We start from the raw sequence: 16,327 nt of genomic DNA, 5'->3' as shown, positions 1-16,327 counted from the left end.
ACATGATGAATGGCGGAGAAAATCGGATTCCTCACAATTATCCGCAGCGGCGTGACAGGCACTAGCGGTGGGCCCCGCGACGCCGAACCGGCGAGACACTTTGATTGGGTTATTTGTCCTCCCCCGTATGCAAATAGGACGAGGAAGGGATGTTTTGAGGCCGTTTTATAGGGGAGCCTCTCCGCAGGTGGACGGGAAGACGTGCTTTCCTCGCCACGCAACTAAACTAATGGCGCCGGCCTGTTAAAGCCCCCGTCGGTCGAGTTTGTGGACCTTTTACTGGACCGTCAAAAAAACGCACAGCGCCGATGGCGTCACGCTTCTTTTGGGCGAAATTCGCAAACGAAACTTTACGGCCGACGGGTCACGCCAAGGTGAATACACGGCGAAGCCTTTCCAAAAAAAAAAGGGAACATCAGCTAGATTTGAAACCCTAACTTGTTTGTATCTAATTGTTTTGGTTCCGATGAGAGAATATATCAAGGAGGATTCTGCACGTGTGGTTGTGATGGTCCGGCAAACATTGAAATTGGGCATAAGCAGCAAATGTATGAGCTTAAAAGAACAGCTCGACAGGGCAGTGTTGGTTTAGCGTACAAAGTTTATTACAATATTTATATTTATATATATATATATATACACAGTATATACACATAAGTTAGTGTTAATCAATACGACAGCCACTTGAAGACCAGCTGGTTGGAAACCGTTGCTCTTCCAGTCCCTGGAATAAAACAAGCGAAAAGAGGAATTAACACAAACATTTTCAGACTTGGGGCAATATTTCGGCTCATGCTTTTAGGACAAACGTCTGCCTCAACCGCAGCCACGACGACGACGACGCGGAGGGTTTTCCTTACCTGAGTGAAAAAGCAGCTTGACTTACCGGAGCGTCCCTAGGTGTTCAGGGAATGGGGAACGGGGTGTTTTGGTAGGATTTTCGCTCTTTTTGTGGAGATGAAGGGTGGTTTTTTTTTTTGAAATGGTCTATATTTTCAATCTTTTTTTATATTGTATTTTTTTTGTTGCCGCATTGATCTTTTTTTTTTTTTTTTTCCATTTTATTTTTTTTTAAATGCAGCACATTTTTTTTTTCCATATCAAGACCATTTCAATTCTTTATTTAGTTTTTTTTACAATTCAAAGTAAAGCCATTGAGAAGCCAAGCAGTCATACAAATCATTAAAACCCATACATAAAATATTTACAGTGGTCTAACACTATTCTGCAAAAATCAAATGCCATTCGAACATTACAACACAGGTTTGAATGTTTTATGTTAAACCAATAGTTTGACAAATGTTTGAATCATAATTTCACTATTAGCACGAGCTCTTGTGAGCTAAAATGACCAAAAAAAACAACAAACAAAAAAAAAAAATGGTATGACTATGTCTAAAGGTTAAGAGCTTAAAAAAGTAAAAAAAAACAAAAAAAACATTGAGATTTGATGTGCACTTTTGCCAGCGCAGAGGAAAAAAAAAAAAAAAATCCTGTTCATGTCTCGCCCCAAAATCAAACGCGCCTCGTGGTTTTAAAAACAGGCATTGAGAACGACCAGCCGCTTGTGCGACGACGACTCCTCTTCTTCATCTGCGCCAGGAGCGCGGCTCGTTGTCGTCCTCCTCTTCGTCGTCGTCCTGCAGCAGAGCATCATCGCTCATCGCCTCTTCCTGGAACTGGGGTGGGGACGGAGAGGGAGATGAATGCCGTCCGTAGTTCAAGGAGTAACAAGAAAAAAAAACAAAAAACAAAGGGGAAAAACACCGCAGCCGCAGAGGGCCGAACATTTTGGGTTCACTGATCATTTGATTCCATCGCTGGAACTTCAACTCTAATTTGTAGTCTCAATGAGTGATGATCAGATTTAACTAAGGCTGGGCAGTACAATGTATATACCAATATCGCGATGAGACAAGATATCGTCTGGGACTGTGGTTAATATTGTGATATGGTTGAATGCCTTTTAGGAGAATTAGAGTAAAGTAATGCAACTTTCTGAACATCATAGCCTGTTCCGCACACACCACCTCTACCTGCGAGGTCACAAGACCTCATCGTTTCGCTGATATTCCTTGTGTGAAACCATTGCTTCTTTCAGCTATTTGGTATATTTGGCAATTTTATTCAAGTTTTTATTATTATTTTATATGTTTATTTTGGAGACACGGACCAATAATCACAAATGATGACAAATTCCTAGTACATGTAAATGCACCTGGCAAAACAAAGACATCTGGATTTGGATTCTGATCTCATGAAAACCCCCAATATTATCCCCAAAATATCAACTTCTCGATATGAAGGTTTTGGTCAGAAACTATTCATTTTATCAATATCGCCGACCCTAGATCCAAGCGAAATGTCTCACGATATGACGTCTGAAACTAAAAGCTGGATTGGTTTATGTTACATTAACATATCGTCCATGGTGATGAGCCTCACTGGATTCAATAATATAAAGGTTTCTACATGGAACAAGATTTTCTGATACATATGGATGTAGCACTCTGAGCATCAGGGGAATAAATTCTTCCATATGATCCAGTTCTATCTCTACACAAAGTTCTTTTTAAGCAATAGCAGGCTGCAACTTGTAGGTTTAATCAACCACAACATTAATACAACTGAGAGGTGAAGTGAATAACATTGATCACCTGTCATGGGGTGGGATTTATTAAGCAGCAAGTGAACAGTCAGTTGTTGAAGTTGATGTGTTGGAAGCAGGAAAAATGGGCAAGCGTAAGGATCTGAGCGTTTTTGAGGGCCACATGTTTGGTATGCACTAACCACCTCTTGTTTTACAGATGCAGATGTGTGGGAGAGTTGCCCTGTGCTGCATGGAACATGAGGACTCCCTCTAGTGGTTAACTAGGATATGACACTTTTATCAGCGTGGGTCTAGCAGAGATGCTTCCCATAACTTATCTTGCAATACTTGTTTTACTGAACGTATTTACTCAAAATGTTACTAAACTAACGACAAAATTGGCGGCGATCGATAATCGATGATATATTTAACTCTCCGGCCTTTGACTCTGTCAAAGACCCGGCACTGACCTCCTCTTCCTCCGGCGCCGCCTCGTCCGCCTCCACAGCCGTCAGGGCTGTGGGTGGCTTGTGCCAGGCCAGACGCAGCGGCTGCGTGTTCAGCTTCCCGCCGTGCACCGCTGCCTGGCCACGGAGACAGTTGCGGAAATATTGTTTATTAAAAAATTTAATCAAAAGGAAAGAACCTCGTTGGAGCGAGTCTGTGAGAGGGAGGGTATGATGATGCACCTGCTCTGCTTCAGCCCTGCTCCTGTACGTGATGACCGCAGACCGGGCCTGCACGTCGATCTGGCAGTCCTCGATTTCGCCGTATTGCTTCAATAGATGGGGGGGGGAGAACATTTTAAGATTTGTTTATATGGTTTTTGAATAAAGGACCACAGTGAAACACCTTCAAATGGGTTCATGGTATTTCTTTGCATCTCAAGCTGTGTGCTCGTTCACTATTTCCTACATAGTTAAAATGGTGGGCACCACATTTGCCGTCCAGAATCATTTTCATGCCGTTAAGTCGCTTTGCATTGTGGGATCTATGCATTCTAGTAATTAACATCGTCCACTACGTTTTCAGTTGTAAGAAATGGAAATGGTGTTAGTCGGCCCAGCCCAGACCATGTGACTTACAGCAAAGTGTGGCAGCAGGTCCACCTGGTCGACCTCTGCGAAGCCGGAGATCTCCAGCGCTCGCGGCCGACGGTCCACGATGGCGTGCAACGGCGCGCCTCTTCCTCGGCCCCTGGAGCCCCTGCCCCGCGCTCTGAGGGACCCCCGGCCCCGGGTGTGGATCCCCCGGCCTCGTCCCGGCGCCAGGAGCCCCCGTTTAGCAGCCTGGCCCAAAATGACACATTGTGAGTGAGTTGCTGCAAACGACGAGGTCGGCAGCTCTCTGAAAGTCTCTCACGCTTCTTAACCGGTGGAGATTCAACTCAGAGGCAGGTGCGCGGGCGCCCCCTGGTGGCTGCTCAGAAAGCAAGTCAGATATTCAGAACCTTCAACCAAAACCTTCAAAACAGTGGGATTCTGTCTGTACCTCGATTTGGAGCTGGGTGTATTTGACCTTGAGCATCGCCGTGTCTTCCCCGGCCTGGCTCTTCTTGTAGAGGTCCAGCTCCGTGTCCAGGAGCTCCTTCTGAGCCTGAGAACATCAGGGCCAAAACACAAACCATTCATACAGGGCTCATTATTCAATATCACACTACAATTCTTTATAGGACTGATTGGAATGCAACTTTCAGATGCACTAAAAACAATCAATATATATATATTAAAAAATAAAATAAATAAAAAGGTAAAGATACACCATTAGAATAAACACTGGTCTGACCTCCAGGGAGACTATGGGATTCCTACACCCTTGGAGTTCAGTTCAAACCAGTGTTGCCTTGCAGACTCAGTGGTCTGTGCAACAGTGGGTGTGCTACCTGGGCCTTGCTCTTGACTGCCCGTAGTGGGTTGTTGCTGATGCTGGAGATCCCCTTGATTTCCTCCTGCAGTTTGGTGATGCTCTTGGTCAGAGCTCCCAGCGTCTCCATGACTTTGGCCTTGTCCTCGGCCTTCATCGCTTTGTTCTTCTCCAGCTTGGAGATCAGCAGCTGCGGACAAAACAAAACTGGGTCTGAATTGAAGCGTAGACACCGCAGACAAAAGCAGCGCGGAGAACGTGGAGTGTCCCCGTTATGCGCGGGCGCTAATTACAGATGGAGGGAGACGGGTCCCAATCTATACCTGAGCTAAGGTCTCCTCTATCCTTCTCTCCTCTCCTCCCGTGACAAGCAGACTGTGCTGCGACTCTGCTGTGCGCTCACAAGCAGACGCTTTTTACTTCTGCTGCATCCGACTAAGCATTGATACCACGCTTATTATTTAACAAATTCGATTTATTTTTTTTCCATTTGATGAACAAACACCGTCTAACACAAGTAAGACGATAACCGCAACCCTAGCAGTCAGTTAACTGTAAAGGAAGAAGAACCTTGGTGGAAAACAACCACAGGATACATGTAGTCTGTGCACACTGTGCCTGCACATCGACAGAGAGGAAAAAAAGTTGCACCACCTAGAATGGTGATGCTGTGCTGTAAGTAGAGGCTACTGAAGGGATAAACCCAGGGTTCATTCTGGCATTACAAAATGAAATTCAAGGACTTTAAAGTACTTTGTTGAGCACTATTTTTTATTTTTCAATGACTTGACACAAACCAATTATAATCATTTTTCATTTCATTTTTTTAATTTCAATCATTTTAACCTGATCTTTATAAATTAAAATATAATCTTAATCTCATTGTCATTGTATTATTTATAGTATTAATCTCATTGTCATTTACTATTATAAGTGTCTATTTCCAACCATACAGGATTACATTTAGATTTCCCTGGTATAATCTATGTTGAAAATGCGATTCTGGAAAAGTTTTATTACCTTATGATTAGAAAGGTTTTCAATTGCCATGTGTTTTACAAGGACTTTTCAAGCACTCAAGATACTAAAATATCTGAGGACGAAAATCAAGCACCTCAGGGACCTGGTAATAACCCTGTTAAATTCATCGATGCTGAGCTGGAGGCATACAGTAAAGGGGGGGGGGGGGGGGGTAAAACCAGAACTTCCTGTAGAAATTTGCTGACCTACATTTGTACCCACAACCACGGCGGCTCAACCATCGCAGCGAGGAGTCAGTGGTCAGATATTTGGTGCGGACTACAAAAGCATCTTCTGAAGCAGTCTCAAAAAAACGAAAAATAAAATTGAGGGATTGCAGAATTTACTGTTGTGCCCTCTGGTGTTGTTGTGAAACCCTGATGCAAGGCGCCCACTTGATAACCCCGCTGCAACACATCCCTCTTTTTTCTCAGACATGGATGCTTTTCTTGCCAGCTGCTGACAGTAACAGAACACATTTTCATAAAACACTGTCATGGTGATCACCCACAGACTACCACGGATCCAACTTGAAACGGGAAATAAAGTAAACCCACCACTTTCAACACTCGATGCTATGACACTATTCCTCCTCCAGGATTCAAATCTGGGTTATTGGTATTTTTGAAAACATCTTCCAGGGGGGACACACACCTTTTGCGTCTCGATGTGCTTCTCCAGGATTTCCTGCTTTTTCTTCCTCACATCCTGCTGCAGTCTTAGAGCTTCCTGTGAAAGGAATTATGAGAAATGCTTGGTTACTCCTCTGATGAGACTTGAGACACTTGAGAGCTACAGATTCATATCTTTCCCCCACGTCCCCCGCCCTTTACCAGTTTCTTCTTCAGGGCTTCCTCGGTGGTCTTCTGAACTACCTTCAAGGCCGCAGGGTTGTACACGGTCTTCGTCAGGCCTGTGGAAGTGGAAAATACCTAAAGACGAGGAGAAGGACCCTGTGATAACGGAAACACTCAAGCTCCACCACAAAAATACTCCAGAAGTGGCCCCACGGCTCTGAGTGGACGTGCGTTGTTACCTTCTCAATGGGAGCTGCTGGCTTGGCGGCGATTCCCAGACGCTCTTTTATGGAGGTTTTGGACACATTCTGAACCAAAGAAAATGAATAGAGCACATAAAAATAAATTGATGAAGACTGGGAGAAATGCTGAAAATAAACAAAGACGTATCACGGCCACATACCTGAGGGGCAACGCCTGAATCTTGGATTGGCTCCGAGTTCACGGTGAGCAGCGGGCCGAGGCGGTCTTTGACGGACTGTTTCAGGGAGGTGGCTGGGGGCTGGTGCATGTCGAAAGGAGACATCAGTGTTTGTGCCGGTACGGACAAATGTATTACAGTACATTCTGCCATTACAAAATGAAATTCAAGCACTTTGAATTTGTTCAATTTCAAGGACTTCACACAAAACAAATGTAATTATTTTTCAATGTGGTCTATAAATTAAAATATCATCTTAGTCTCATTGTCAATTATTAATATTAGTATATCTATGTACTATTCATCTCATTGTCAACTGCTTTTATAAGTGTCTATTTCGAACCATACTGGATAAAATCTACATTTCTTACAGAATCTTGTAAAATGTCATAAAACGGATTCTGGAAAAACGCTACAATTGAATAACAAACCAGGTGAAATACCCCAGGTACTCAATGATCACATTTTTTCAAGGACTTTGCAAGCACCACAGCACAAAAGCCCAGGGGCCATTTTCAAGGAATGGCAATACTTACTTTTCTGAGGACAAAATTCAAGCACCTCAACTACCTGGTAAGAACACTGACAATAACCATAAGGCACTAAACAATATTAAAAATTCACAATGTCGGCCTGTATATGTAAAAAGACCATGTTAAATGTCTCAACTGATGTATATTAATGTTAAGTGAGACATTAAACATGGGTTATGTATGTCCAGTTTGAATTAAACTCCCGATCCCCTTTTTCCGACCTCAGAGTGTGACAAATTAGAGTTTGTATTTTCTTATCAACAATGATTTAAATGTGTATAACAATATGACAAAACCTTGGAAAATAATACCAGTGGAAAATAAAATAATATGACCTATAATAAATTAACTATTAATATTTAAGGGCGTGGTGCTTACGATGGCTGGCTGTGTGTGGTGTGGCTGCAGAGAATGGAGCTGGCACTGGCCCTCGCCCCAGTCCTCGCGATGCCAGTGAACCCGGATGAAGCGGTTGTTGAGCACGGCCTCCGTGCTCTGCATTGCCCGACTGGCCTCAGCAGGGCCTGCAAACTGGATCAGCGCCCCCTCAGGGTCGTTCTGGTATGCTACCTGTCAGGGATACAGGATGCTTTAGATGTTGGTCTAAAATGAGATATAACATGAAACTATCGCCAAAGATCCATTGATGGGACATAAAACCAAGACTTGTAAAAAAAAAAATATATATATATACGCATCTTATGCTAACTACGGTAAAATCTTCAGGTGGAGGGAGACAGAGAGAAGCACTGACCTGGAGGTTGACGATGGTGCCGAACTTGCCAAAGTGCTCATTGAGCTTGCTGATGTTGTTGAGGTCAGTGGGGATCTGGCGAACCAGCAGCTTGGTGTTTGTGGCGGTAAACGGGGTTCTTTTGTGGTAGCCCTGGTGGTTGGACTTGCCGAAGTTGGGTCTGAGGAAGACAAGCAATGATTTCAAAAATCATGTGACCGAGAATGACACTGGAGGCCTTCTGTCAACATGAAACGACGCACTAAGACATTCAACTTTAAATCACAGCACTGTCAACATAGAGGTAGGTGCAGGAAAGGTATTTTTGTATAATTTGATTAATAAAACTGGGGGAAATTAGTATTCTATTTGTTCTTCAATCACATTATAGTACAAGACATTGCAGGTACAAAGTCAACATCCGTAATATTGTGTTGCATATTTGCAAGTTTTGGGATGGTATCAAGAATGCTTCAAGATGGTATCAGAATGCTTTAATAACTACAGATGTGAGTATGTTGTATTACAGAGTAACGTATAAAACACAGTATATTTAATTATATATCTGCGTCTAAAATGACAGCAAGTCAGTGACTGACTCAGATGGCGTTCTTTATTCAATGTTCCAGTTTAGCGTTTTGTTTTTACTTTAACTTACTTGTCAAACCAAGGTTTTTTGGGTGGTATGCCTCCGTCATGGGAGCCGGCCAGTCTCTTCCTGGGGTCGGACTCGGTCACAAGGCGGTTGTTTGAAGGCTTATCTGGAAGGAAATAACAATGGAAAAAGGTGATTCTTTCCTTTGTTTGAGTTTTCCAAAAACAGTAAAAAGTGAAAATATTGGGGCTGTACCTCTGGGTGGCTGGTCCACCTCCCCCATGGTGAGGCCGATGAGGTTTGGTCTCTGAATGTTGACCCGGTGTCTGTACATGGGCCGGGACGAGCCGGTGATACTGGGAGCTTCGGGGTTGTACACGTCCGTCTCGTAGGCGTCTGTTGAGAAGAGCCCAAGACACGGCTCAAGCATGAGATAGAATCTTCTATGAATCAGTGCAAATTATTTCCCGTTTATTTATTTATTCCAAGTTAAACTTTATTTATATTGAAATAAAACGGAAATACACTGTCACAAAGAGCTTCACAAACAGATAATTGCATAACACACACACACACACACACACACACACACACACACACACACACACACACACACACACACACACACACACACACACACACACACACACACACACACACACACACACACACACACACACACACCATTAATGTCATTGTCAACTACTATTAATTACTCAGGGTCTATTTTCAACAATGCTGGATTAAACCGACATGTCCCTGGCATATTCTATGTCGTAAAAGGGATTCTGGAAATGTTTTATTAGTTGACATGTTGGTCCCACCTGAGGTGAAGAGCGGGGCCGGGGGCTGGGGCAGAGAGGAGCGGATCCCAGAGGTGACGATCGTGGGCACGGAGCTGGTGATGGAGTTTGGGGGGGCGTCCATACCGGACGCTTGCAAAGGAGGAAGAGGCGGAGGAGGACCTGGGTTGGAACAAGACAACAACAAATTTGAGACTCAGTCACGTTACTTGAAAGGAGCCTTGCATACGACAGCATGACACGCACAGGGGTCAGAAAAGCAGCCACAGGTATCACAATCTCAGTGAAGAGACCACGCACACAGATATTCCCCTTTTAGCGCTTAAATCAACACTAAAAGGGTGCTTTTTAATGGTCTGGGTGCTTTAAAAAAAAAAATAATAATAATAATAATAATAATAAAATAAAAAAATAAAAATAAAAAAAAAAGAAAAACAATCAAATTAACCAATTGGAAACAGCCTATACATTTGCATTAACACAGAATTACATAATTTAACAGTTAGTCAACTAATAACCAATGAATTGTGGAAGGGAACTCCTTCCAACATTTTGAGAATTTAAGACAACATAATATAGGCAATACCTTGTAAACAAACTTGAATCTAAGAATAAACAACATTTTCTACAATGGAGCCACAACACCCAATTTTTCTACTTAGAAAAAGTCTAGTTTCAGTGCCATTTCCGCTCCGCAGTAGAGCATACAGCAGCAGTAGGTCTCTTATAATTACACAGAATCCTCAGAGGGATCATTTTCGCATTACTGTGTCCAGTGGGTGGTTTGTGCATTTAGGGAACCGTCTTTCATTATGGCAGACAGACACTCTGCAAGGTGAACCCAAAAACCACAACGCACAACATGAAGCACAACTCCGGCACATGCCGACCGCAAGAAATAGACACCTTCATTTTAATAACATCATTAGTAAGAATTTTCAAATATATTTCAAAGAGGTGATTTGAAAATATTGCTTATTCAATTCAAAATTGTGATATGAATTCATTGTGACTCATCCCTGCAAGTTTGATGTGTCACGATGATGTGGGTGTCTATCGCACGACTACAGATTGAAAGAAGTGAGATGTGGGCACGCACTGAGGAAGTCCCCAGAAGCTGAAACGCTGCTGAAATTCCCTTTACGCTCAACAAATTGGTAAAAAATTCAAAGTACTGTTTAAGTGAGTGGCTTGGTGAGGACAGTAGCCACATAGTTCAGCGATACTAAATCTGATCCGTCAAACTCATGTTGCAACCATGGAGTCTGTGAGGGACACCAGGTATGGATGGAATTCAGTGTCACATCTCCATCTATCAATAATGTATTGTTTTGTGTAAACCTTTAACAAATATAGCATTATTTATAAGTAATTAAATATATTGTCAGTAGGGATGTCAAAGTTAACATGTTAATGTGTTATAGCGCTGAGAGCCGCTGTTTCAGTGGCATATTAGGAACTGTCATCCAAGTTACACAACAGTTTTCAAAGTACAATAACTCTTTGACTACAATACTTTTTAAACAACAATTGAACAAGTTTCTCTGACGTCTCTGCGGTCCCCGAAAACATGTTTTTGAAGTTTTCCTTTGCTGAAAATACCACTCTGATTCTGCATTCTAGCCACTCTAACAGGCCTCTATACCAGGGGTGGGCAAACTACGGCCTGCGGGCCACATCCAGCCCATTGGTCTTTTTAATCCGGCCCGCTGAAAACTGGTACAGAATTCATAATTATGACTGCATTCATTTGACCTTGACCTGTAATGCCTGGCGTTTCACCAGGTGGCGCATTAGGCGCAGTGACTTGATTTTGCAGCGCCCTAGCTACTCTCTGTTATTACTCTGCTACTACTCTGAACACATCTGCAACAATGAGTGGGCCAAAGAAAAGTCTACAGTGAGTCCCGAGCGTTTAATAAGGAATGGCTAAATACTTTTTTACTGAAGTCCAGTCAAAGGCTGTATATCTTATTTGCCAAGAAACGATTGCGGTTTTAAAGGAATACAACATCAGCCGTCACTTTTCCACCAAGCATGCTAATTACGCTAACAACCAACCAACGCAAGAACGGACGGCTACCGCTCAGAGGTTGGCAGCTGGCTTGCAGGCTCAGCAAAACACCTTTATCCAACAAACTGCCATCCAAGAATTTAAGCACGAAGGCAAGTTATTTGCTGGCATTCAAATTAACAACAGCCAACAAGCCTTTCTCCGAAGGGGAGTGCATGGTAGAGACAGCAGGTATCTTGTGTCCTGAGAGCAAGAACAAATTTGAAAAAATTAGCTTATCACGCAAGACAGTGACTTGCCGTGTTGAACTAGAGACTTAGCTAGCAAGCTAAACAAAAAAGTGGAGTCATTTACATTATATTCTTTTGCACTGGACGAAAGTAATGACATAAAGGACACCGCTCAGCTTTTAATTTTTATAAGAGGTATTAATGACAATTTTGAGATAACGGAGGAGTTTTTGGCCATGGAATCCCTAAAAGGGAAAACACAGGAAGAGGACTTGTATGACAGTGTGTCGGCGGTCATCAGAGGCACAAGCTACCTTGGAGTATGCTCGCCAACGTTACCACAGATCGATCGCCAAATCCGACAGGAAAAAACAACGGACAGCTCAAAAGAATCCAGGAGAGGGTGAAAGAGGACAACACTGAGCAGGAGGTAATTTTCCTACACTGCATAATTCACCAGGAAGCACTGTGTAAATCCAGATTGCAGCTTGACCATGTGGTGAAGCCAGTTGTAAAACTCGTTAACTTTATTTGAGCGAGGGGACTTCACCATCGTCAGTTTATTAAGTTTATTGAAGAAACTGACACTGATCACAGGGACTTGCTTTACCATTCTAATGTGCGCTGGTTAAGTTTGGGGAAAGTATGTCAACGAGTGTGGGAGCTCAAACGGGAGATTATCTAATTTTTGGAGCTACTTGAGAACGCTGACAATTTTCCTGAGCTGAGTGACACAGATTGGCTTTGTGATTTAGCTTTTGCTGTGGACATATTGACACACATGAATGATCTGAACGTGAAGCTACAAGGAAAATACCAGTTTGTGCATGAAATGCATACAAACGTCAGAGCGTTCAAAACCAAGCCAGCTTTATTCTCAAAGCAAATGTCAAACAAGTCATTCGCTCATTTCCCCACACTGGCTACGTTGAAATAGGCCCCGCAACATGTGAAGAAATACAGGAAATCACTGGACGACCTGCATGAAGAATTCTGCCGTCGGTTCTCTGATTTTGGAAAAATTGACAAGTCACTTCAGCTGGTGTCATGTCCCTTCTCACAAGACCCTGAAACCCCGATGCTGGTATTGTTCGGCTCTACGTATGTGTGTGAACAGTCTTTTAATGTGATGAACACCAACAAAGCACCCCACATATCCCAGTTGAGTGATGAACACCTCAGATCTGTTCTGAGAATTGCCACAACAAAACACCAGACTCCGATGCACTGGCAAAAATGGGTGATCAACAACACTGTTCCCACTAAAAGGTAAGTGAATTAACACTGTAATGCTTTTTTTCCGTTATGTTTGATATGTATGCATCTTGTGCTGACCCAGCTCGTCTGTCATTTTTTAAAAGTCAATGTGGCCCCTGAGCCAAAAAGTTTGCCCACCCCTGCTCTATACCATCCTGTTGCAATGTGGGCTGTATTTTCTGGGTGGAGCCACCCTCCTGAGGCTCCAAGTTCTGTGAGCCAATGGGATTTGAGCACAAGTTTTGGGTTGTGTGAGCCAATGGGGTTTGAGCTTTACTCCAGGTTCCGTTGTATTAAGTACGTAAACGTTCCATAAGAAATCAGTTTGCTGAATCTTCAATCATATTAGATCTACAAGGCATAATTCAAAAGTTTGCTTGTTGAGTTACTCAAATGGGGGGTCGTTCTAATTCTACTGTGAATCCTGTGACGTACGAAGGGATCAACAATCTGAACGGGGTGTTTAAGGACACGTTTTGTAACATGGGCTGCCCACTGACTGAACTGACTGAGTTGTCTTATTTCACAGTTTGTGTGTTAGTAGGCCCATCAGAGACCCAAATGTATGAGCACAAGCACTGAAAAAGCACCTTTTTCATAATAAGTCCCCTTTAAATATGCGGTCCGCAGCGCCTAAGGTTCCCCCTGGGAATTGCACCCTGGGAATTGCAGGGGGTTGGTAGCAAAATAATTATTTAATATAATAATTTATGTTTTTATTTTATTCCATGTTTTCATATAGCATTTCATGTGAACAGGCTTGTTTGTCTTAGCAACTGGCTCAGTGCAAGGGAATGGGCAAACAACGGCGGCTTGTTTACGGTGAAAAGGCCATTAAATACTTGCTTACCTGCAATAGGTGGAAGGCTGGGTGGCAGGGTGCCCGGTGGTGGCACGGGGGGGCGCAGGTTGACAGGAGGGGGGCTCAGGAGCGGCGGTGGGGGCGGGAGACCGGGTGGTGGCTGGGGCTCCACGCTGGGAAGGGGTGGAGGTTGGAAGGGGAGCATGCTGGGTAGGTTGACGTCCTCCACGACGACAGGATCACTGCCGTGGTCGAACGGACACATGTCCCCTCGCATGCAGAAGCCCTTCTCTGGAAACAGAAGTGACACATGCAGCCTCAGTGTTGAGTGATGGGATAAACCTCCAACCAAACATGAAGTGAAACAGAGATAAATAAGACATGACAAAGTGAGACACAGTAAGAGGAAACAGATCAACTGGAGGGACCAGGAATGGGATGGGAAGTAAACAAGGGACTATCTAAACCAAGAGCAACAGCGTGGGAGTAGAAAAAGAAGCCTCACCGTCATAGTCGCGGCAGCGTTTCCTCACCGGCGGAGGTGGGCCCCTGCCGAAGGGCCCGCAGTCCAGGGGGTGGTCCGGTTGGAAGTCGGTCCAGCTTTCTGTAGTGGTGTTGTTGCTGTGGTGATGGCTGGGGGCGATGACTGTGATGGTGCTGCTCAGCGTCGGCACAGGAAAGTGTTGCTGTGCAGTGGTTGCCGTGGGGACCATAGTTGCCGGGGTGTAGCCCTCGACACCCTCAGACCTATCCATCCGCTCGTGATCGTACTTTGGCTTTCCATGATCGCGCTCTGTGAGGAGGGGGGGGACCAAAAAATGTCACGCCCGCCACAGACACTTGGTAAAAGGCCTGTTTTTTTTGCCATGAGACCCACATTTCATAAAATCCTACATATTAAAACACACAAAGTTACACAGTGCCAGCGTGGCTTGGCACTCAGTGCAGCTTTTCCCTAAAAAGTCTTGCGCCCTTTCCCACAAACACTACAAATGCCCCCCCCCCTGCGTGGAACATGATAAAGAGCTTAACACTGCCTCTGTACTGTAAAAAAAGACATTTGTGAAGAGTTCTCACCTCTGCTTCTGCTTCTGGATCGGCTCCGGCTGTGTGACCTGCTCCGGCTGCGCTCCCTGTCCCGATCCCTGTCTCGGTCCCTCTCGCGCTCCCTGTCCCGCTCCCTGTCGCGGTCTCGGAGGCGGTCCTTGCTCCAGCTGCGGCTACGGCTGCGACTGTAGCTGCGGCCCCTCCTGCGGTTGTAGCGGTCGCGGTACGAGTCTCTCCTCGGCAGGCCGCGGTCATAGTCCCTCTTCCGGGAGCGATCATCCCTTTTGCCTCGCTCATCGCCTCTCCTGAGAATGGGTGGGATGGGTTAACTGGCAACCCTGACAAACAGTACTGTGTGCTTGTATGGACTATTATCACCACTCTGGACGGACGGATGAATGGACACACACACACACACACACACACACACACACACACACACACACACACACACACACACACACACACACACACACACACACACACACACACCTTCCATCTCGGCTGTAGCGAGAGCTCGATTGTAGAGGGCTGTGATTCAATCTACGAGAAAACTTCTTGTCTCGATCCTCCTCCCGACTCGTCTGGAAACAATTAATAAATCCAAAAAATACATGTAAAAATTGAGATTCATCCATATGGTGGATATAGCATAAAATACATTGCAAACACCTTCAACTTTTTTATGTGGTTATGTGAATACTCCATTCTGATTGGTTAATGGTGGCAATCAGCAGTCAGTTATATCTGAAAGATGATTGCTACATGTTAATAATGACCAGTGCCATGGGCAGCCACTTCTAAATTTGGATTCACATCTCGTGCATAACTCCACCTACATGCTAATGCTAGCCACTGCCGACATCTTGTTATGCTTCATAGAAACAACAATTGAAGAGTTGAAGAGATGAATGCATATAAAAATGGTTGTAGACACGCTATTTGGGCTATTTTCTTAAACCAATAAATCAATATTCCATCTCAATGTATTTTTTTTAGTGGTTAGCCGTAATAAACAGGATATAATGTGCAGCCTGACAATCAATATGGCAAAATAACCCCCTTCAGGTCCTGTCTGGGGTTATTTTGACAACAATGCCTGGCTGGCTGCACATTATGCTTTACATATATAGCAAAAAAATTACCCAAACAAGCTTTTTAAGATTCAAATCGCAAGCATATAAACAAATCACCTCATCTTTTTTCTGTTCATCTTTATCTTGTTTCAGGTGAATCTCAACTTTGACCGCTGAAGGTTGCTGTTCTGGTTGAGGGAGGTAGCTTTTGTTGTTCACAGCTTCAAAAAGCTTATCCACAAACGTCTGAGTCTCTGAAAGAAATACAAGGATTGGGGAAATTCAAGCAACCATTTGAGAAGAGCATGTGTATGTTAAAAAAAAAACACCAAATCTCGAGTCCTGCTCTACAAAGTACATAGAAGAGCTTTACCTTTCTGAAGAAATACATCCAACTGGTCAATACACAGAGCTTTGAGTTCCTTTTCACTTTTGTCCTTCTTCACCAGTGCCACAACGTATTTGGCGAGGGCGGAGGGGTCTGCATCACAGCTGCATCATAAAGAACACAAGCATACAGGCTATGGACGTGAGCACATTTGATCA

General features: G+C 43.9%; 1 protein-coding gene across 2 annotated transcripts in view; it reads right to left on the bottom strand.

The window, feature by feature from the left end:
* Window positions 1-583: 583 nt before the first annotated feature.
* rbm26 (RNA binding motif protein 26) overlaps window positions 584-16,327 on the bottom strand; it is a 16,646-nt gene continuing 902 nt past the window's right edge. The window contains exons 2-23 of one of the 2 annotated variants that reach the window (XR_013844071.1): window positions 16,155-16,273; window positions 15,899-16,035; window positions 15,198-15,289; window positions 14,736-15,010; window positions 14,164-14,451; window positions 13,707-13,949; window positions 9,377-9,517; window positions 8,808-8,948; window positions 8,616-8,718; window positions 7,979-8,138; window positions 7,603-7,794; window positions 6,674-6,772; window positions 6,510-6,578; window positions 6,307-6,405; window positions 6,128-6,202; window positions 4,473-4,643; window positions 4,082-4,186; window positions 3,676-3,879; window positions 3,280-3,366; window positions 3,061-3,174; window positions 887-1,679; window positions 584-724 (exon numbers count right to left, since the gene is read on the bottom strand). Coding sequence is in view for 1 of the 2 variants with exons in the window: in XM_079997522.1 (XP_079853648.1) it covers window positions 1,590-1,679; window positions 3,061-3,174; window positions 3,280-3,366; window positions 3,676-3,879; window positions 4,082-4,186; window positions 4,473-4,643; window positions 6,128-6,202; window positions 6,307-6,405; window positions 6,510-6,578; window positions 6,674-6,772; window positions 7,603-7,794; window positions 7,979-8,138; window positions 8,616-8,718; window positions 8,808-8,948; window positions 9,377-9,517; window positions 13,707-13,949; window positions 14,164-14,451; window positions 14,736-15,010; window positions 15,198-15,289; window positions 15,899-16,035; window positions 16,155-16,273 (3,004 nt within the window). In the remaining variant the exon portion in view is untranslated. Of the gene's footprint in view, window positions 1,680-3,060; window positions 3,175-3,279; window positions 3,367-3,675; window positions 3,880-4,081; window positions 4,187-4,472; window positions 4,644-6,127; window positions 6,203-6,306; window positions 6,406-6,509; window positions 6,579-6,673; window positions 6,773-7,602; window positions 7,795-7,978; window positions 8,139-8,615; window positions 8,719-8,807; window positions 8,949-9,376; window positions 9,518-13,706; window positions 13,950-14,163; window positions 14,452-14,735; window positions 15,011-15,197; window positions 15,290-15,898; window positions 16,036-16,154; window positions 16,274-16,327 lie in introns of both variants that reach the window. The other variant, XM_079997522.1, reaches the window with a different exon arrangement.

This window comes from Zeus faber (assembly GCF_960531495.2).
Source record: "Zeus faber genome assembly, chromosome: 3".
Classification (NCBI taxonomy): Eukaryota; Metazoa; Chordata; class Actinopteri; order Zeiformes; family Zeidae; genus Zeus; species Zeus faber.
Note: the sequence above shows the minus strand (reverse complement) of the source record. Positions and strands in the feature narration are given on the sequence as shown.